Source organism: Vicia villosa, unplaced genomic scaffold (assembly GCF_029867415.1).
Source record: "Vicia villosa cultivar HV-30 ecotype Madison, WI unplaced genomic scaffold, Vvil1.0 ctg.000493F_1_1, whole genome shotgun sequence".
Taxonomy (NCBI): Eukaryota; Viridiplantae; Streptophyta; class Magnoliopsida; order Fabales; family Fabaceae; genus Vicia; species Vicia villosa.
This window is the reverse complement of record NW_026705238.1, coordinates 114531-137454: the sequence shown is the minus strand read 5'-3', so window position 1 is coordinate 137454 and position 22924 is coordinate 114531. Positions and strand designations below refer to the sequence as shown.

The window sequence follows — 22924 nt, the reverse complement described above, 5'->3', positions numbered from 1 at the left end:
GTGAGAGAGAAATCAGAGAATGAAGTTGAAATGTTGAATAGAAAGAAAGAATGAAAGAATAGTGAGTCACGTGACGTGAGTGTACAATATTGCAATTGGATTGGAAATATAATAAATTAATTATAGAAATTCAAAAGTTTAGTTAAATATGCGGTTTAGTTCGGTTTGGTTCGGTTTTGTGAAATGAAAACCGCAAACCAAACCGAACCGTGCGGTTCAGCCTAAAAATCATCCAAAACCATCCAAAACCATCCAAACCAAACGCGGTTTTTGCGGTTTGGATTGGTTCGGTTTGCGGTTTTTCTTTTGGATTGGTTCGGATACGATCACCCCTAATTGCAATTAAGGATGTCTTGAGAGGAGAAATTAACTTGCCACTCTTTTTTATACATGCCATCCCCCAATTTGGGATATTTCCAAAATATCCTTAATACTATTAACTCAAATTTTTTTACCATTTTTGAAAAAAAATATTGTTGGAAAAATTAGCCAAAAAGTAAATTTCCGGTACCCTTTAGCAAATTTATGGTATCCTTTTTTGTGCGAAACCGGAAATTATTTGATTTTCACAAATTTCCGGTATCTGTTTACCAGGAATTCCAAATTTTTGGTGCGATTTATCGATATTTTAAATTTATGGTACTTTTACAAAACTCATTACCTCATACCGGAAATTTTCCGAATTTCCGGCATATAACCATCTACCAGAAATTTCAAATTTCCGGTACGTACCGGAAATTTATTTAAACCTGAGATTTCCGGTATGGCAAATGAAGTCTTATATCTTTGCAGTCCTGAACCGGCAACTTCAGCTTCTTCCCGGATGCGGATTCTTGCAGTGATCTTTAGCAGTACTTCGTGACAGATACAATATGTTTACCTGACTCATACACAATTTTTTTTGTTTTTATAAATGAATGCAGTTATGTCATTGTATGTTTTTGTGATTGTCAAATTTTTGAATCACGAGATAATGTTCTAGAATGGGCATGTGCTATTGAAAGAACTCGTGGTGTTGCTGTTGTTACAATCCGGTCCGATTCTGTTAATGGAATGCGAGGGAGGAAGGATAAATTGATTATGGGCTGTGACCAAGGAGAAAATTACAAAAAGAAAAATGCAGCTGCAGCCCCTTCTGATGGCAATTCTACTACGAGGCTTAAATGCCCATTTAGGCTGAGATCTATTCTGAGTGAGATTGGTTGGAAGGTGGTGGTTAAATGTGTGATGCATAATCAAAGACTAGATAAGGATATGTTAGGTCATGACATCTTGGAACGTCTAAAAGATGATGAAATAAAGTTTGTGAATGACATGACGAAGTACAATATGGCTCCAAGGTACATCGTGTCTGCTTTGAAAGACAAAGACCCAGAAAATATCACGAGTATTATCCAGATTTACCGAGCTAGAACAACATACAGAGTGGGCAAGAGAGGTGCACTGGTAGAAATGCAAATGTTATTGAGCCTTATTCACCAAGAGAAATACATGTGTTGGTCTAAAAATAAGGAGAATTTAGATATCGTGGCTGATATCTTCTGGACATACCCTGACTCTGTCAAGTTGTTGAATATGTTTCCTATGGTGTTGATATTGCACGTACAAGACAAACAGGTCAGAATATTAATATTAATTTCTCCCATCTTAAAAATATGTAGAGTGATCTAGTTTATGAATGTGTTTTTTAATTTTACAGGTACCGACTACCACTGCTTGAGATTGTTGGTGTTACATCAACAAAATTGACGTTTTCAGTTGCTTTTACATATTTGGAACACGAAAGGGAGGAGAACTTCACATGGGCACTAGAGAGGCTCAAGGAGTTGTTTTATTCTGAGAAGTTACTACCAGATGTCCTAGTAACGGACCGGGAACTTGCATTAATGAATGCCATTGATTCTGTGTATCCAAATGCGTCTCATTTGCTGTGTACGTTTCATATTTCAAAAAATGTTAGCATGAAATGTAAAGAGCACGTCAAATCAGAAAAACAAGAACATGTCATGGATCAATGGAACAACATGATATATTCAAATACTTAAGACAAATTTGATGTATATCTCAACCACTTCGAGAGTGTATGTGGTGATATTCCATCATTTGTCAAGTATGTGAAAGAAACATGGCTAACACCATATAAAGAAAGATTTGTTGCTGCATGGACTAACAGAGTCACTCATTTAGGGAACACAACAAACAAGTACGTTCTAAAAGAAAATATGTTTATGTTTTCTATTTTGTGAGATGTTTATTTAATGTATATATGATTTATAGGGTGGAGTCTGCGTATTGGAGACTGAAGAACATGTTGACGACAAGTCGTGATGATTTATGTGCAAGTTGGGAGGCTGTGAACACAATGTTGAATTTGCAACAAAGTTCCATAAGAGTGTCGTTTCAAAAAGGTATCGTCAACATTGAGCACCGGTATAACACTCCATTCTATTCTAAATTGCACAATTTTCCCATACATAGCATGGCTCAAGTCATGAGACACATTTTTCACACATGTCCCATGGATGGGAACTTTCTTTGTCTTCAGATTAGTATTAGTATGTTTCCCTTGATGAGACAACATATGTTTGGGATATATAATCAATTTATGGCAGGAAGACTTTGAATGACCATACTTTTCACAGTGATCGGATTTCAAGGATTTATGTTGAGGGCTATCGTACCTTTTCTGTGATATCTTCAGATGTTGGGACACAAGTCTTGTCATCTTCTGCTTGTGCCTTCGAGGAACCTCCTTAATTTCTGAGTATTTGTCCATCACAACTGGGCTTCTAGAGTCAAGATTTCTGGTTTTCTTAGTGATTTATTCACTCTGAAGAGTCTCATCTGTCACAGTGGAACCAGTACTTGACCTTCTCATCAGTTGAGTCATGTTGTGAAGTTTTGAGTTCAACAAAACAATTTCTTCTTTAAGACCATCAATGATTGATAGGAGCTTCTCTTTCTCATTCTGCAGTAGGGCAGCAGTAGTTATGTGCTCTGTTACTCTCTTGCGTAGTTTTTCATTTTCTAAACACGTCTCTGAGAGTCCGACTGCGAGTTCACTTATAATGAGTTTTCCAACATATGAATCAGTATCAGACTTGTCATTCTCCTCATCAGACTCACATGCTCTAGTCATGATGTTTTCTTGTATGAATGATTTCTCTTTGTCTTCTCTTTTTAACTCTTCCTTTGACCATGACACGGATGAGCCTCTCCCATGCTTCTTAAGGCATATGATTCGTTTAGATTGTTCATACCTTTCATGTTTCCATACGTGCTTGCTTGATATTTTGTTGAACTGCTTTCTCAATAGGGTCAAATCGTCGGATGAACTTTCGAGGCTCACATCTTCTCTGATCTTTGAATTTTCGTGTTCGAGACATAGACCATACTTTTCTTCTGACCATTTCTTCCATCAATCTCAACAAATCGTAGCAAAGTTATAAGATTATCCACAGTCATTGTACTAAACTGATATGAGTTTGTAATGTAGGCTAGTTTCTTCTCAAACCTTTTTGGAAGAGATCTAAGTATTTTTTTAATCACCTTAGGAGTCGGCTGGCTCGGGTATCTTCTTCCCGCCAGCGAGAGGAGGAGGAGGAGGAGGTGCCAGTGCCATACCACGAGCCGGAGGGTGTACCGGATGTTGACCCTCCAGCCGGGGAGGAGGATGAGCAGGAGGGTGGCTATCCGGGAGGGCCCTTTGACACTTCCGTGCTGATTCACTACCACGATCACGTCGCTCGGCGGATCTGGGAGGGAGAGGTATTTTTTTTAATTTAACCGTTTATTTGTCACCATTTTTTATAATCTAACCGTTTATTTGTCGCTTATTTAATATATGTCCGCTTATTTAATATATGTCGCTTATTTGTTTTTTTTTGTAACAGGAGAGAGAGCCGCTGAAAATGGTCAACCACGCCCGCAAGATTTTCGGTCTGTTTAAACCAGCAGCTGAGTGGTTTAACGACCATGTGCGAGGTTCAGGGCTCAGCGGGCTCTGCATGACGGGGTACACCACGATCAGCACCGACATGCAGGGGGCATTTGTGGAGCGCTGGCACAAGGAGACGTCCTCTTTCCACTTGCCGGTTGGGGAGATGACAATCACCTTGCACGACATGCAGTGTCTTCTCCACCTGCCGATTAGGGGGCCGCTGTTGACCCACTCCAAGATCCAGAGGGTGGAGGCCATTGAGTGGATGATGCTCTACTTGGGCATGGAGCACCAGGTTGCTCACTATGAGTGCGTCACAACTTCTGGGCCTCATGTCCGGTTCACCACACTGAGCACTTATTTTGAGCACCACCTGGACGCGGCTGCCGAGGCTGATGGTGTGGGTAACAAGCTGTTCACAGAGTATCACCGCGGCTGCGCTCTCCGGTGCTGGTACATGCATGTGGTAGGCGCTGCATGCTTTGTGGATAAGAGTGCCAGGTACGTTGACGTGACCTACCTCCGCTACTTCATGGACCTGGATACCGTTCACCAGTGGAACTGGGGGGCAGCTACTCTGGCATATCTCTACCAGAAGCTGAATGAGGCCTCCAACTGGAGGACGAGACAGTTGGTCGGATCCTGCACACTGCTTACGGTACGTTTTATTTTAATACATTATCGTATTTATTTATTTATTTATGTTTCGTATTTATTTTTAATAAATTATCGTGTTTCTGTTTCAGAGCTGGATCATCTCCTACTTCTCCCGCATCCACGGCTTTCACATCGATCCTGCGTACGTGGACGACATGCCCAGGGCCGCCAGATACGCTCTCCAGAGGGGGAACGATGCGGTGGGACCATACCGTCTGTACTTGGACCGCACGATGCACGACGACGTCACCTGGAGGCCGTTCGTCGACTACGCTCAGATTGTCCCCTTTGACGGCATTGCTCTATATTCAGGCTGGTTGGCATGCGGGACCGGCATCATGGTCCGGTATCTCCCTGAGCGGTGCATGCGTCAGTTCGGATTCGTGCAGCGGATACCCAGGTCACCCTTTGAGGCAGCTCCCGACACAATGACCCGAGTGCAGCTCACTGCCATATGGGAGGACTGGCAGCATCATGTGGTACCGCAGGAGTACCGTCTCACTCGGGTCACACAGGACTGACACACTGAGGAGGGGTACGTCACATGGTTCTACCGGGTGTCCCATCCTCTACTGAGACCCGACGTTCCCGGCGCTCCTAGGCCAGCACATGAGGAGATCCTGGAGAACCAGCAGGCCGAGGATGACCACGCCATTGATCTCCTGCCGATCTGCCAGCGGATAGAGATGCTTGGGCGGGACGCCTTGGATCGGGGTGTCGTTCTTCAGGCGGTCCAGATGCAGTCGCCGTGATAGAGGCGATCGTCACTGATGCGGGCCGTGCGGCGGGGCACAGGCGGCAGAGGAGGGCTCAGGGTGAGAGGGTTAGGCACACCCAGTAGTGGTCGGGTGGTCGGGTTTATTTATTTTTTGTTTTCGGATTGTATATTGCGCACACTATTACTATTTGGTTCGGCTTGTATATATTATTTGCATTTTATTTATCGTATTGGTATTTTCTGTTTATATGTCGCTTATTTTATTTGGCGTTTGCGTTTAATTAAAATGCGAGACTGTTTAAGAAAAAACATAAAAAAAAACACAGTTTCTGCATAATTCGGAAATGAACTTCCGAATTCATCTATGAGGTGTTTTCGGAAGTTCCTCTCCGAAGACACCCCCATGAGGTGTTTTCGGAGATGCACTTCCGAATTATGGAAATTTTTTTAAAAAAAAAGCGCTTCGGAAGTTCATTTCCGAAGCAGGGCTATTTTCGGATTTTCGCTGGGGGTGACCCCCATAAGGAGGTGGCTAAAGAAATTTTCTAAATTTTATCCCTCCTAACTAGGGGTGGGAATAGGCCAGGCCGGCCTACAGGGGCCTACGGTCCAGCCTACATAGGCCTAGGCTAGGTCAGGCCTATTTAATAAACAGTCCAGGCTTAGGCTTTTTTAAAAGCCTATTTTATTAAATAGGCCAGGCTTAGGCTATTAAAAAGGCCTATGAAGCCTTATAGGCCGACCTATATTTTTATATATATTAGAGATATGTTAAATAAGTTGGTTCATGTATGCATATATATTAGAAAAAAAAAAGCTATTAGCTACCCTATATATATATATATATATATATATATATATATATATATATATATATATATATATATATATATAACAAATGCTAAATAGGTTCACTTATATAAGTATATATAGGCCGACCTACAAGACTTCTTAAGTTATATAGATTAATTAAAAACTTTAATGGGATACAGGCTTTTTAAATAGGCTTTCAGGCCAGGCCAGACTTTTAAAAAGGCCAGAACAGGTCAAAAAACGGAGCCTATGATAGGCCTTAGGACAGACTTAGACCTTTTAAGTTTATCGTAGGCCAGACTCAGGCCTCCTAAAGCCTAGCCTAGCCTAGCCTATTTCCACCCCTACTCCTAACCCAATTCCACACAAAATTTTCTTCTAAAATTAAAAGTTCTAAATTATATAATGTAACAAAAATCTTGAATCCTTTTTTTTTTTTTTTATAAATATCTAAACTTAAACTTAGAACTTTTTTCTTAGTTTTCAAAAATCTTTAAAACACCCTCGTTAAGATTGCAACGAAATCAGGGTTTAAAAATAAATTTTAAATCAACAAACCTAAAAGATTTTCTTAATACTCCATATTGTATTAAAAAGTTTTAATGAAATTTTTTTCATAATCTCTTTTATTTTTATGAAGCAGATACAATCCAAATGTCATGTCAAGCATCAGAGAGACATCATTTCCCTACCTCTCAGAAGTTGTCCAGCAGTTTCATTCTTTTTCAATATCATTCATGTTTGCAAACACCAATGTTTTGTTTAGCCAAGATAGTGCCCAAGACAATATTTATGAAGTTGCATTCTCAAAGCCTCGTTGGCTTTCAATTTGTGGATAAGAAATCGAAGTTGTTGAGAATATTATTATGGCACCGTAAGGCTAACATACCTAGAATGGTCCAGTCTCTGATTTAATAGATGGTATGTTTTGGTTAGGAATCAAATTCACATTCAATTCATTCTCCACCATATCTTCCAAATCGCTGTTTTTAATAGCTTGTTCTCCTAACGGCGGCATCTTTATTCTTGTGCAACCCAAATCAGAGAAGAAAAAGAAAAAGCTTTAACCCGGGCAGGATTAAGGTTTGCTTAAAATAAACTTCCACTAGTTGGCCTATTCTTAGATTCTGATAGTTATTCTTAAAATGTGATTTTAGGTATCTCATCTTTTTATGAAAAAAAAATTTGAATATCAAAATTTCAAAAAATGACTTAATTTTGAAGTTATTTCAAATAGATTTTTATAAAAATCATTTTTGAAATACAACTTTTTGAAAAAATTGCGATTTTGACAAAATTTTGGTCTTCAATAATGTGTTTATGTTATAGGATGTCAAAATAAGTGTTTCATTTTAGAAAAAACTAATATAAAAAAACTTGTAATATTTTGAAAAACAGTTTTGGAAAATCTATTTTCAAAAATATAAAGAAAAAATCTATTTTTTGTAAAGCTGAAACAAACAGCCCCATAAACATGTGATTGATTCTCTAGAATTAGTAGGTCGTAAAATTGGATACCAAGATTTAAAATAAATTTCTCTTATAAATTAGTTTTTAAAAGGTTTTGCTGTGTACAAAGATATTAACTATAAAATTATAGTATAAGGTTAAATATATGTGCAATTCTCCTAAATATCTCAACATTTATTTTTAGTTCCTCAAAATATTTCTTTAAAAGTATGATTCCTCTAATATTTTCCAATTTTGATATTAAAATATAAATTCCCCTTCATTTGAAATACTTGGGCCCAGGAACAATGTTGCTGCCTGTGCCAAGCACTATGTGGGAGATGGTGGCACAAACAAGGGTATCAATGAGAACAATACTATAATAAGCTTCAAGGGATTGCTTGAAATTCACATGCTGGCGTATTTTGATTCTGTTATCAAAGGTGTTTCAACAGTTATGATCTCTTGCTTGAAATTCACATGCTGGCGTATTTTGATTCTGTTATCAAAGGTGTTTCAACCCTTATGATCTCTTACAGTAGCTTGAACGGGAAAAAGATGCATGCTAACCGGGATCTTGTCACTGGTTTCCTTAAGAACAAACTGCGGTTCAGGGTAATAAAATTTATCGATGTCATTTCCTAATGTAAAAAAATTGGACTCATCTTTAAGAAAAATATCATGTAACTTTTCTTCCATATTTCAGGGTTTTGTCATATCAGATTTTCAGGGTATTGACCGAATTACATCTCCTCCTCATGCTAACTATTCATACTCTGTTCAAGCAGGTGTTAGTGCTGGAATTGATATGGTAACATTTTTTTCACTTCAAGAAATGTTTCTATAGTCTAAGAGTTTAATATTTTGAAATTACTTTCTATTAAAATCCACATTGTTTGCAGATTATGGTTCCCTTTAACTTTACTGAGTTCATTGATGACCTGACCTATCAAGTAAAGAACAATATTATCCCAGTGAGCAGGATTAATGATGCTGTCGCAAGAATCGTAAGAGTGAAATTTACCATGGGCCTTGTTGCCCATTCCAATTGGGTAGCAAGGTACATTTTCTTATCAATATCATTTGAAAATCCATGTGCCGGATACTTCATGTATTTCTTTCAAATTAAAAGTGTTTGTTTTGTTGATTGCATATCGTGTCTTAAACAGGAACATAGGGAGTTAGCAAGAGAGGCTGTTCGGAAATCCCTAGTATTGTTAAAGAATGGTAAATCTGCTCATAAGCCACTGCTTCCCCTTCCCAAGAAAGCTTCAAAAATATTGGTTGCAGGAAGTCATGCTGATAATTTGGGATATCAATGTGGTGGATGGACAATTACTTGGAATGGGCTTAGTGGTAATGATCTTACTTCGGGTAAGACCGAACATTTCATTTCAGTCTCTATCGTAGCTTCCTTTGTACTACAACCATCCTTGATGCAATAAAACAAACAGTTGATCCTGCAACCAAAGTTGTCTACAATGAAAATCCTGATTCTAATTTTATCAAGTCAAACAAATTTTCCTATGCTATAGTCATTGTGGGAGAACCACCTTATGCTGAAACATTTGGTGACAGTTTGAATCTAACCATAGCTGAGCCAGGTCCAAGCACCATCACCAATGTATGTGGCTACATTCAATGTGTAGTTGTTCTTGTCACTGGGCGCCCGGTTGTGATTCAGCCATATCTATAAAAAATTGATGCACTTGTAGCTGCATGGCTTCCAGGCACCGAAGGCCAAGGTGTTGCCGACGTTTTCTATGGCGACTTTGCATTCACCGGCAAGCTGGCAAGGGTGGTTTAAGACAGTTGACCAGCTACCGATGAATGTTGGTGATAAACATTATGATCCTCTACTAACTTTACCAAGTATTTGATCATGTTTATCTTTCTAAAGCAATTATGAGATTCAACAGTAGAATAGAAAAGTGTTGTACACTGGTACCTAGACAGTTCTGTAGTATATACATGTAACATACAACTTGCAACATTATATAATGCATAATAGTATCCTAACAGCTTATCGAAAGGTTTGATGCTACCAAATAACATTCTACTATTTCATGATATACTTCTGAATTAATGAATGAAAGGTTTGATGCTGTCTTTTATCTTTGGTTGAGAAACAAGAGAAACAAACGATTTGACTCTTCTAGCATGTGCTTCAGCAAAAGACCTGAACAATGTATTGTTTCAGCAAAATGTTATTGCAATTTATCTGGTATACTTTTCTGGAATATATCACAAGTATTTCAAAGAATCCACTTATTTATTTCAAAAACTTTTAAACTCTTTGCCCTTTTACGGGTCTTTTAAGTATAAATAATCAAAATCGAGCAATTGCATTTGGGTTTCAAGATTAAGGGAAAAATACAACTAACAGATTTATAGGAAAATATAAATTTATCACAAGAGAAACAAAAAACTATTACATACTTATGAATGAATGTTTTGATGCTCTCTTATCTTTGCTTGAGAAATAGACGTTTTGATTCTTCTAGTATGTACTTCAACAAAATACCTGTTCAATGCATTATTCCAAAACAATGTTATCTGGCATAATTTTCTCAATTTTTTCACAAGTATTCTCAAAGAATCAACTTATTTATTTGAAAGATTAAATTATCTAAATGAGAATGAAACCTAAACCATAGTGGTTGGAAAGTAATATTAAGTCAAAAAATATATAAATATGGAATATATATATCTAGGAAGTGGTGGGAAATTTATACCGATTGAACATGCACAGGAAGATTTATCATTCAACTCCATATTTTCTGTCGGAGGAATAATTAGCTGTTGCTGGCCATCTTCATTTTCAGCTCCAATTTTTTGGGGTTGTGACTCATTAATATCGAATTTCAAATGTCCATGACAATCATCAGAATGATCAGATAGTTGAGCGTTGGATTGTATTTCAACAATCTCAACTCCACTAATTCTACCATCCAAAGCAAAACTATGTTTCAAGTCATATACAGGGATTATTCCACAACTCTTGACCCACCCTGTTCTCATACCTTCACTTCCACGATATATGAATTGAAATGAAAGGTTGTAATGATGACCTTCACTTTCCATCCCCGCCTTCACCCAGTCGGAATTGTAACATCCTATGCAGCCTATCAATACATGATCTGAAATTAAAGTACCTTCCCAAAAGCATTTCGAGTATCGGTCAATTTCTTGTGTGTGTTGATAAATAATACACAAAACTTCCCAGAGTTGATTAGCCACTTCTTCAGAGAGAATGATGCAAAAGACAAAACCATACAAACCATATTTTGGAATAGGAGGAATAACTATGGAATCCTTTGTTGTATGAAAATAAAACTCACTAGGAACTTCACCACCTGGAGAGAAACATAAATCCATAGGACAATTTGTTACATTCCAGTAGCTCCGTGAACAGTATCTGTTGTGTAACATTTTCTCATGTGAACGGAGTCTGTGTAACATATTCTCATGTATTGATTGTTGAATGGAGAGAGTGTCCAAATGAATGCAATTCTGTGCTCTAAAGCTTCGCATGCTAACTGGAAGTTTTGGTAGGGACTTGAGTGTCCGGCAGTCATTTAAATAAAGAATTTCTAACATAGAATTGTTTTGGATGTTGTCAGGGAGAAACTCTAAGTAGCAGCACTTGCTCAAATATAGTTCTTTTAAAGAGGGTGTGCCATCAAGGATGAGCCAAAGACTCGATGTATTGATCTGTGTGCATCCTGTAAGGTGCAGTTCAGTAAATTTCTTATTACACAACATCAATGAAGAAAATCCATGTACAACACTGCCCCATAAAGACAACTCCATCATTTCCTCCGATGTCACCGAAAATTCCGCAAGATATGAAGAATCAGAGAGATTAAGTATTTGGAGAGATGTTGAATAAATGTGATTTTTCAGGCTTTGAATCTTTTTGCAACCATGTAAACATAGTTCTTTAAGCTTGGGGGCACTAAAAATGGATGGATGGAGTTGACAGAGACTCACACAATAACAAAGGGATACTACTTGAAGATTTGGGGCCCTTGATAAATCTGGAATCTCAATCAGGTCTTTGGAGTGATCAAGATCAAGAATCATTAAATTGTCAAGCCTCTATATGAGAAGAAAAAAAAATCACATATTGTTGAGAAATCATTAAAATAAATTCATGATCGCACATAAGTCTTAACTAAAAAGGATTAAAAACTTAATTAATTAAGAATATATTTAATAGAGCTAACAATAACACATTAATTAAATTCTACCTGAATTCCATCCCAAAGCTTTTTAAGCTTGCTATGCTGCATTGTAAGATGTACAAGCCATTTTCCACCAAAGGTTGATGGCAAAGACTCAAGTGGGAATGATTGCCAACGAATGTACCTCAATTTCTCAGACAGCCATTCAAGACCTTCAAGGAGATGCAGTCTACTGTTATAACCTATAGTGATCTCAAGATGTCTTAAGCTGGTCATGCTTTTAAAGCAATCAGAGCTCAAGTACAAATCCCCAAGTCGATCAATATTAAATTCTATAACTTCAACAACTTCAGTTCCCTACAAAACAAATTTAGAGTAATGATTAGTAAGGCCTGACTTACATATTAATCTTATTTATATTTCATCCATTTTCATATACAAGTAAATGAATCTCTCACTTACCTTGTTATATTTCAATACATCATACACATCATTTTGATCCCATAATCGACTTCTTCTTCCCGGGTCTTTAACAGATTCTGTCATAACAATCTCTTTTCCCATTTCTTTTAACAAATCATGCATATTGATATAGCGTTCGTCATAAACATATATGAGCGCTTTATCTAGAAGGACTTCTAATCCACTGTCTGCAAAAAATTTGCAAGCATTCCATACTGCTTTGAAGTAATCTTTACTATCAAGAGATTCATAACAAGCTTGTAATCCGGAGATGCATGCAATGTCTAGAAATATGTCTTGTTGAGGACGATCTAAGCCATCAAAACTCAATTTTAACACATCATGGATATTCCGATTGGGATTTTTTTTGAGTTTCTCCAACTCACTTTCCCATGCTTCTTTACTTTTTTTTGCGCCAAAATTTGCACCTAAGACTTTCAAAGCTAGGGGATTGCCACTGCAATAAAGAATTGCCTCTTCTGATAGATTATCATATCCTTCCTTAGGAAATTTTTCTCCAAAAGCTTTCAAACAGAATAATTGAAGTGATTCATCTGCATTCATTTTCTCAAACTCATATATTTCATATTTGTCAAGTAGGTTACATATCTGCTTATTTCTAGTGGTGATAATGACTCTACTACCCTCTCCCAAGCAATTATTAACTATGTTAACATTTTCTGCTTGCTCAAAGGTTTCCACATCATCCAACACAATGAGACTTCTTCCATGTGCAAGTCTATTTATGAAATTTGGTGTTTCTACATAAGGTGCATTGAGAGGAAGCTTCAACAATGTAGAAATTAGTTTGCTACGTACAAACGTGGGTCCATGCTTGGTTGATTCTTCCCTTATATTTTCAATGATGCAAGTACGTTCAAATTGAGCATACTGCTTAGCAAATAAATGTTTGGCTAGAGTGGTCTTTCCTATGCCTCCCATGCCCCATAATACAAGGGTTCTAACATCATTTGACCCAATTTCCAGTAAAGATTCCATCTTTTCACACTTTTTCTCAATGCCAACAAGTTCCTTATTAACTTCAAATGGATATTTCCGATACAATTTTTCCAAAACATCTTCTACAACGTCATTAACGAAATCTGCATCATTCCTAACAATATGAATGGGAGTGGAAAACTGTCAACATTTTTATAATGATAATTATTGTATAAAATTTATCCTCAACGTGATTGAGCAAGAAACAATGGAAAAATAGACTTAGAATAAATCAGGTGGAAAGTTAATTTTATTTACCCGTAATTTTGAGAGTTCCATCCAGATAAATTGGCTGCTTCGGTGAGTGCATTTTTCCATTTCTGCAACTTCTCTTTGTTGTGTCTCAAATCTCGCTCATGTTTTTCAAAAGCTTGCTTATAACTTCCAGTTTGATTCCTCACATGAGATGGTTCTATATCATAGAAAACGGGTATGACAATTTGTCTTCGATCTCTCTTGCATTCTAGAATCTTAACGAGTTCATTCAAACACCATTTTGAAGATGCATAGTGTTTTGAAAATATGACTACAGATGCGTCTGACTCCTCAATAGCTTTGTTGAGTGCTGATGAGATCTCATCTCCTTTTTCAAGCTCAAAGTCAATAAATGTCTGAACTTTTTTCCTAAGAGCTTCATAAAGATGGCTCGTGATAGTTTTACGAGTATCCTTGCCATGAAAGCTAATAAAAACATCGAATTTTTTCAATGATGCCACCATAGATGAAGAAGAAGAACCTATATATTGTTTCACGGCCATTACAAATCTCCAAGTACTCTACACTAATGAGAATATTATGCTATGGTGTATCACTATAGAAGTGTTTATATATAGTTAAAAGATAATTGCCCACTTGTCTTTATGATTATTTATTTGGACACAGTTCCTTGTCTTTTCTTTACGATGTGAAGTTACATAATAAGTTTTTTAATTTTGAAAGAGCAAACAAGAAAATATCTTAATCTAGACTCAAACACTCCTTGATTGCACCGATATCTAACTCGTATGCAAGGTTGTCGGAATCGAGTTTTTACATCGACTCGTTTTACTTAGGTAAAATCGAAACGTAAAATCGAATCGTAAAATCATAGAGTTTACCTCATATTAAAATTATATTAAATTTATATATACGACATATGTATACTTATATAATATTATAAATGCATTAATTATTTAAATTTTAACTTAATTATAAAATAAAAATATACTATATAATCATAATAAAGTGTAATCTTCACAAACTTGTATCAAACTACATAAATTTTCCACCAAATCATAAAATGTAACATCTAAAAGATTATAAAAAAATAATAGTTTCATAAGTTTTTCGAGTTCAAAAAAACAAATCTTTTCATCTTCATCTTCAACTTAATCAAAAGTTCAATGCTTCTACAACATCATCTTCATTGGAGCATTCATATTCAACTTGATTAAATCTATCTCCAAATGTTAAAGATTCTTTAATATGTAACCAAGATATGAATGTGATGTGAATAAAATTAAAAATCCATAGAGAAAATTTTATGGCCCAAAAATATAAAATTTGATTTATAAATTTTGACTAAAAAATAAAATCAGGTCAAAGAGTAAAATCCAACGATTTTACATGATTTAACACGATTTCACTGATTTCAGGACGATTTAAATCACGTAAAATCGTTCCGGAATACGATTTTACCTAAAAAGGTTTTTACCTGCGATTTAACATGAAATGCTAACCTAGAAACGTGAAATCTATAGAGTTTAGGTTTTAAATCGAGATTTTAACAACCTTGCTCGTATGTCACAACTGGATTACAATATGTGTTGTGATTAGTTTTTAGTTTCATTTAGCAAATGACAAGTTGGTTTATGGTTTGAGAAGGAGGAGTTAATAAACTCAAATGCAAAGAGTTTTTCACTTCTTTTGATATGCGATAATGCGAGTTTGACTTAGTTCTTTAAGTTTTTTTCCCCAATAATTTAGCCATTTTTGTTTATAAAAATATACATCAATAACCTTTTAAACACATTTAAAAGAGTTGGAGAATTTCATTATGAGCCGTGGGAAGAGTTATGAGTTGTGAGAAATGGAATCTAGAGGATTAAAACATGTACACTTGTATTTTTTTTATCAGTACAGTGGTGTCCCAGTAAAAATAACTTGAGCCACAACTTCTTCATAACCATCATCCTACTCGTTGTTATCCTCCACTCCTACACCTAGCTACCTTCAACCATTGTAAACAGCAGAGCTCCATCTCTAACACCGTAAGATGCCAATGATAGTGACGATGTCGATACCCTGACAGAGATGCAAGCCGCCATGGACGTATTATGCCACCATAACCAAACAGTGGAGGACGATGTCCATAACATTAGACATTGCCAATATGGAGTCCAATCCTCCAGAGGAGATGGAAGTGTTGTATCACCATCCACTCTCAGATCCCTAAGCGATTCAAACTACTGGGCACACTAAAACCAACTTGCCACCACCCGTCACAAGAAATTGTCCACCACTAAGTTGTTCAACATACGATAGGGTTCATCAGCGTCGCTGAGGGACTACCTCGTCTGGTTTAACTAGGCTACCATCAGGTTCTTCCCACCAAGCCAAGAAATATTCGTGGGGGCGTTCCAAAATGAACTCAAGGCGTGATACTTCAACGAGTCTCTCGCCCAAATGCCAACGCTTTCGTTGGCAGAAGTGGTCACAAAAGTAGAATGCTATATAAAAGGCGAGGAGAGCAACGTCGAAAAAAAAGGCTCGTGAAGTCAAGGAACGTGTTCCCGACACTAAGGGTTCGTACCACCAGAGAAAGAGTAATTACGCCTCTCCCATAAAAGGCAAGACTACAATCAAGAAGGTAGGTACAGCGACGGAGAACTTCACGCTCCTGAACACCCGAAAATGAAATCGATAGATCTGGCGCAAGGTTCTTCACCTGTACAACATCCCTTTGTCGCTTGCTCCAAAAGCGGGTGTAATAGGTCCTGAACTAGGAAGATGGTGCAATTTCCATAGAGTCAAGGAGTACCAGACTGAGGGCTATTTCCAAATCAAGAAAGAAATCGGGAGACTAATCCAGGAGGGACACCTTAAGAAGTAAATGAAGGTCGAGTCTTCCCATTGGTCAAATACGTCCCACTAGCGAGGGTGAGATGACGTAGGAATCCCCAAGCCCAACAAATCAAAAGAGGCATCCTAGGACAAGGGCATTAATGTTGTGCACCACATGGTTAACACCATAGCAGGAGGATTCCCTTAGGTCAGGGAGACTAGCTCCGCCCGCATAAGGTACGCTATCCAAATACTGAATATAAAATATCTCACTGACGTCGAAGGCGAAGGAGAAGACCAGGCGCCATAAACCACGATCACCTTCTATGAGAAAGACACACCTAGCTTCCACCCCCAAAATTATGACTCCATGGTCATTACTGTCTGATGCGAGGAATGATAGAGATTCTATACTCTGAGACATTTTAAAGACTTCGCCTTGACCCAGAAGGCATAAAACCCTTCAAAGGTTTGTTCGGCAGATTCTTTAGAGAACATGTACAAGTAAAATGGTACATCACCATGAATATCACCTTTGTAGAGCAAGATCAGGCCAAAGAAATAAAGGTCAGATATTTAGTTATTGATGTCTCTTCTTCCTACAATATGATTAGTGGGCGATCAACTTTTAATTAGCTGGGCACCTCCTTGTACACTCTGTATTTATGCATGAAGTACCCACTCCTTAATGGGTGAGTAGGAGTAATCCAAGGAGACCGGTAGAACGCCAGGAAAAGTTACGTGGAGAGTTTCAAGCTGAAAAGGGCCCGCACCTTAGGCGTTAGAACGGGGAAGTAGGCTCACAGATAAGGTCGCCAGAGAATACCTATAAAGGCGAGGAGGCTCCTCCTCAAACTAGGGAGGATATCAATTATTAAAGGACTAGAAGGAAAGCCCTATAAAGCCATTTGCATGGATGTCATTTAATTGTTATTCTTTACCATGGTTTAGTTACTTTGATTATTTTTTAAGGCGGGTATTAAAATATCTGCCGATTGTAAGAACAAATTTTATTTGAACTCTTTTCCCTTTGCATGGGGAGAAGGTTTTTAATGAGGATCCTCACTTTAATATTTTAAATTCATGTTTGCTAGTTATTGTCTTTTTGCATGAAATTCGCAAGTTAGGAAAAATATTTCCTTCCATAGAGGGAATCCAAATGCTGGAACCCTAAGTGGGCTCCATGCCGCCCATATAGACGATCAAAGCGCTAGACCCCTAAGTTGTATCCTCGCCGCCCATAGAGGCGATAAAGATGCTAGACCCTAAATGAGATCCTTTCCACCTGAAATTTTGGCGTAACAGACTTAGATGTCGTGAAAGATGTCGAGACATGTGATGTATCAAGAACAATCACCAACGAATATACACAAAATTATGTCAAATTGAAAGATAAAAGACACCAGAAATTGTTATCCCAGTTCAGTGAAATCACACCTACTATGGGGGCATACCAAGCAAGGAATGAAGTCCACTATCAGCATTATTAATTCGGAGTTAAACTAGTCCCAAGAAACCCCTCACATAATCCCTACCCAATGAACCTTCTACCTAGGTCCTCCCTAGATATGGAATATCACTATCCCAATTCCAATCATCGCAATGATGTTATACAGTTCTCCAGTACAAGAGTTGTAGCAACAGCCTAATATCCATCTCCTTCTAGTCTCAAATATATAAAGGTTGGAAGACATACTTCCATGATAATCCCTAGCCAAGAACCTTGACTATGACCACGAACTTGGAGTTACCTCAAATTTTCCTCCAAGAACAATACTTCTCTTGCCTACAGGCTTCGAAGATCACATAGGTAATCTTCCCACAGGCCGAGAGGTTTACCTTGACAAACCCTAATAACTACATCATTTATGCTTGGTGGTTGTCTTCTTTTTCCAGGTTACAAAGTCTTCTATTTATAACCTATATCCAACTGGATTTGGGCCTTCAATCACAACAAATTTGCTGTTCCAATATAGCAGTAACTTCTGCTACAGTCAATGTCTTCAATCTGTTAGTTTCCAAAAATATCTCTATAATTAGAAACTATATAATCTTTAATATTCTGATTTGATTCGCCTGAGTGATTCTTCAAATCTTTATATTGATTCTTAAGACCTGTCATATAATATATCACACCTTTATTTGATTTACACAATATATCTGAATATTCTGCAATCTTCTGTTTTAATTAAATTACATAAATTTAATTCTCCACTTCAGCTAGGCATGATGTCGTAACATCCCATGTGACATGTTATTCCAGATGTTGAATTGCTCCAACATAACATGTTCTATCATTCCAGAGAACTAACAATCTCCCCCTTTGGCACATTTTTGGCTAAAACTAATAAATTACAGATTACATATTAAAACAAAAATAGGTAAAACATAATAACTTCTGAAGTGCAGTGGCTGCAGCAACTGTTGAATAGAACCATTCTTCAGTTACTGATGTCAAGACATCTCGTTCAACATCTTCTCCTTTGGTCCATTTTCAGATCAAGAATACCATCTTCAGATTGATCTCTCCATTCATATTTTCTTCCCATAGTCTGATGCAGCACATGCCTTAACACCTACAGCCTCATTCTTAACGTTAAGAAGGTTTTGAGTTTATTTGATGAATATTCCCCCTCAACGTCAGAACCAATTTGTTTTATAAAGGAATACTCTACCTTCCATGAGGTGGAGAAAAGTAGAATGTCATTCATCCCATTTGTAACTCAGAATACAAGTCACAATTGTGTTATTTAACTCAGATGACAAGTCACAACTGCAATCCTTTGGCAGATGACACACCTTCCTCTTTGACATGTTCAGTAATGGAAAATCGAGTTCCAGATTTCTTTGAATTAAACCCAGACTCTTCTCCCACTTTTTGGCCAAAAAATTACAAAGAAGTCCTACACAGTACCATAGATGGATGCAGCACACCCACACGCAGATGAATCCCATGTTTGTTATGAACCTAGAACTCACCGTATGATGAAAGTAAGAAGAGCTCTCTATAAATAGCCGAACTAAAGTCTCGAAGATATCGATTTTCAACAGTCTTGGTCAAAAGGAAACACTAAACTACGAAAACTCCCATCCATTCAATGTATGCATTGAATACCTTTTCTGAAACTTGACTGTTTTCTGTTGAAAAGGAATAAGTCTTGATGCATGCATTTGGACAGTTCTCTGTCTTTATCTGACACGTGTGATCTTATCAACTCAATTCTTCTACCAGTTCCTCAGAAAACATGTCTGATACTATGTCCTAACATTCTGTCAAACATTGTCTTGTATTTTCGACTAACAAAATTTTGTGCAGGTGAATTTTCTAAGGCTGTCCATTCCATTAAAGAAATCAATGAAGACCCCAAGAAACAACGAATAAGTTAAAGTTCCTTCCTGAAGAAAATTTCCCTAGGAATCTATAGTTAGTCTAGGATTCCCACAAAAGTTGTGAGTCATGAACAAAACAAACCAAACGAAAAATTGTAAGTCAAGAACAACACAAGAACAAGACAAACCAGAAGAGTGTTCGAATTGTACACTCGATGCTCAACTCATAACCAGACCCCATGCTTCCTAAAGATATGCTTCACCGATAGAGACCAAGTACATGACATTTCATCCCCCTGCCACGGGTAATTGATGCCATTCTAATGTAATTTAACCCTACTTTGAACCAGCTTCTCGCAAGAAGAGCAACCATAATCATCTTCCTTTTCAATCACCCTGTAGAACTTCTTTTCTTCTCTTGAACATTTCCAGAGAGTTTCCAAAAAAGTGAGGTTATCAACAGTAGTCAGGAATTTCCAAATCATCATACTATTAATCAGAGTCTTCAAATATCAATACCTTTCACGATGTGAAGACATCACTTAGGACATGAATAACTTCACTATGAAGTCAGTCACAACACCTTTTATGAATAGGTAAAAAAACAAAATTGCATAATAGCTTTACATAAGCACTAAGTCTCCCGTCAAAGGTCTTAGTCTCAGGCATATGCATATTCAACTGATAAATGCTCAGCTCCCATCAGAGTATTTATCCCTCCATCACACCTTTCTCATCTGAGTGTAGCTGATACTTAGTCGATAGTTTTCTGTACCTTGTTCTACTCAAGTTGAATCTGAAACAAGCTTTCTCATCATACAGCTCCACACTTTTGCAGTCTGTTCAGTAGAGATTTCACACGACCTCCCAATCCTCATCCTCGAGTTTTGATATTGTGATCTTTGGGCAACTAATAACCTTCTGCGCTTATAAAAAAGTTCCTTCTATAAGATAACTGGAAAAGACACTCCCCTTGCTCCAGAAAGAGATTGAATTATACATCAAGACGATACTCCAGCTCGCAGATACCTATCAACCTTCAGACTTGAGTTGATACTTTAATATAGCAGATGATCCTTTGTGACAGGAATTGTATATCAACACAACAAGAGTTCAATATTCTCATAGACTTAATCAGGGAATCAAGTTTGAGTAGACAACCTCTATTCTGTTGACGAAACACATATGAGACACCCTTTTGAGGAAAATACATCCTCAGGAACATAATGTTAAGACATTGAGTCTCACATCTCTTCAGAGTTTTTAGTAGACTGAGTCACCACTCCCACCAGTCTAAGCCGCCTCCTATGAATAATTATAGACCATTTTAGAGTGAGTCTTCTTCTTCATGGTGCAAGGATCTATGATTTTTCTTGAACTACCACCAATTCATTATGCGAGAGCACCACATAAATGAATCCATCCTAAAGAACCTTCTTCACGAAGATGCTGGAAAAACCACATCCTTTGATTTCAGAGATGAATATTTCACCCATCTGGTTTCTTTGATCCAAAGAGTCCTTCAGTTAAGAGCTTATCCTTTATACGGGCTTCAGAGGTGATGCCTTTATGAGTTCTTCAAGAGCTCTACAAATGCACACCTTCATACCTTGGCCAGAAATAAACTGACACACTGGTAGGAAATCTGTTGATCGTGTCCTGATTAACATGTTCAAATCAGATGTCTCCTCTTCCAAGGCAGGAGTAGGTTCCAAACAAATATAATCACAACATTTTGTTTAGCACCCAAAACATTTGTTCTTCAACCAGTAGCTGCATACTTGTTGAAGTAATGTTCAAACATGTCGTAGAACATCAATTCCTTCCATATATCAGATCATGAAGCTGTGGATATCATCCTTCAAACAACCCTTATACAGATGTTCTAGATATGCTTCAAATAGCCAGAGTGAGAGTTACTTCCTGAAAGGAGTCAAGAGATATGAAGATTCTTGTTGAGACCAGCCTGTATGGTTTCAATCTTTCTCCATGTTTCTTGAAGAAGTAACCTATCAGTCATGCAAAATTGCCTTTATGAGTGGACATGAAACCATAACTCAAGTATAGTTGGCTCCTTTGATTGATCCACCATTGTCCATACCCTATGATGAATACAGTTTCAAAGGAAATCAAACCCTAATGTTGAACAAAGTTTGAAAGAGATACCATGCAGCGGAATTTCCATCACAGTTCCTCATCATCTTTTAGGCACAAGGCTTTGTACCTATTCACCATATACCGGCAGAACATCCCTGAGTTTGAAAATAAATCAAACCCTTATGACGGCATACCAATTCCCTTGATGCTCAACAAAGTCCATCCTCCACTCTTAGGGACCATGTACACATCACCGATCAACACATCTTCTCATCATCAACCTTCCTTGCTGAACCAGAAAGTATCTTTCCAGGATCTCACCCAGAGATAGAGCATAATGCATGCTCTGATACCAATTGAAATTCTGGCGTAACAGACTCAGATGTCGTGAAAGATGTCGAGACATGTGATCTGTCAAGAACAATCAGCAAAGAATATACCCAAAATTATGCCAAACTGAAAGATAAAAGACACCAGAAATTGTTAACCCAGTTCAGTGAAATCACACCTAATCTGGGGGCATACCAAGTCAGAAATGAAGTCCACTATCAGCAGTATTAATTCGGAGTTAAACTAGTCCCAAGCAACCTCTCACTTAATCCCTACCCAATGACCCTTCTACCTAGGTCCTCCCTAGATATGGAATATCCCCATCCCAATTTCAATCATCGCAATGATGTTGTACAGTTCTCCAATTCCATAAGCTATAGCAACGACCTAATATCCATCTCCTTCTAGTCTCAAATATCTAAAGCTTTGGAAGACATACTTCCATGACAATCCCTAGCCAATAACCTTGACTATGACCACGAACCTGGAGTTACTTCAAAGCTTCCTCCAAGAACAATACTCCTCTTGCCTACAGGCTTCGAGGATCACATAGGTAACCTTCCCACAGGCCTGGAGGTTTACCTTGACAAACCCTAATGACTACATCGTTTATGCTCGGTGGTTGTCTTCTTTTTCGAGGATACAAAGTCTTCTATTTATAACCTATACCCAACTGGATTTGGGCCTTCAATCACAAAAAATTTACTGTTCCAATAAAGCAGTAACTTCTGCTACAATCAAGGTCTTCAATCTGTTAGTTTCCAAGAATATCTCTATAATTAGAAACTATATAATCTTTAATATTCTGATTTGATTCGCCTAAGTGATTCTTCAAATCTTCATATTGATTCGTTAGACCTGTCATATATTATATCACACCATTATTTGATTTGAACAATA

The 22924-nt window shown here is 37.5% G+C and overlaps 2 protein-coding genes and 1 pseudogene across 3 annotated transcripts; 2 read left to right on the top strand and 1 right to left on the bottom strand.

Moving 5' to 3' along the window:
- The first annotated feature begins 763 nt into the window (after positions 1-763).
- Positions 764-2757, top strand: LOC131628899 (uncharacterized). The gene is made up of 6 exons (XM_058899706.1): positions 764-851; positions 983-1340; positions 1700-1932; positions 2047-2203; positions 2278-2430; positions 2613-2757. Exons 1-6 carry the CDS (start codon positions 764-766, stop codon positions 2755-2757), a joined length of 1134 nt encoding a protein of 377 aa, XP_058755689.1.
- Positions 2758-7857: 5100 nt separating this feature from the next.
- On the top strand, positions 7858-9033 carry LOC131628920 (uncharacterized; annotated as a pseudogene).
- Positions 8822-14018, bottom strand: LOC131628919 (disease resistance protein RUN1-like). 2 transcript variants are annotated; one of them, XR_009291917.1, is made up of 7 exons: positions 13484-14018; positions 12227-13340; positions 11831-12121; positions 10313-11678; positions 10017-10101; positions 9131-9756; positions 8822-9037 (listed from the first exon to the last, which is right to left on the bottom strand). XR_009291917.1 is itself a non-coding variant. In XM_058899726.1 (6 exons), exons 1-5 carry the CDS (start codon positions 13981-13983, stop codon positions 10043-10045), a joined length of 3330 nt encoding a protein of 1109 aa, XP_058755709.1. In that variant the 5' UTR covers positions 13984-14018; the 3' UTR covers positions 9059-9756; positions 10017-10042. The 2 variants fall into 2 exon arrangements, 1 of the variants encoding a protein (XP_058755709.1); XM_058899726.1 differs by lacking the exon at positions 8822-9037 and having other exon boundaries at positions 9059-9756.
- Positions 14019-22924: the final 8906 nt, after the last annotated feature.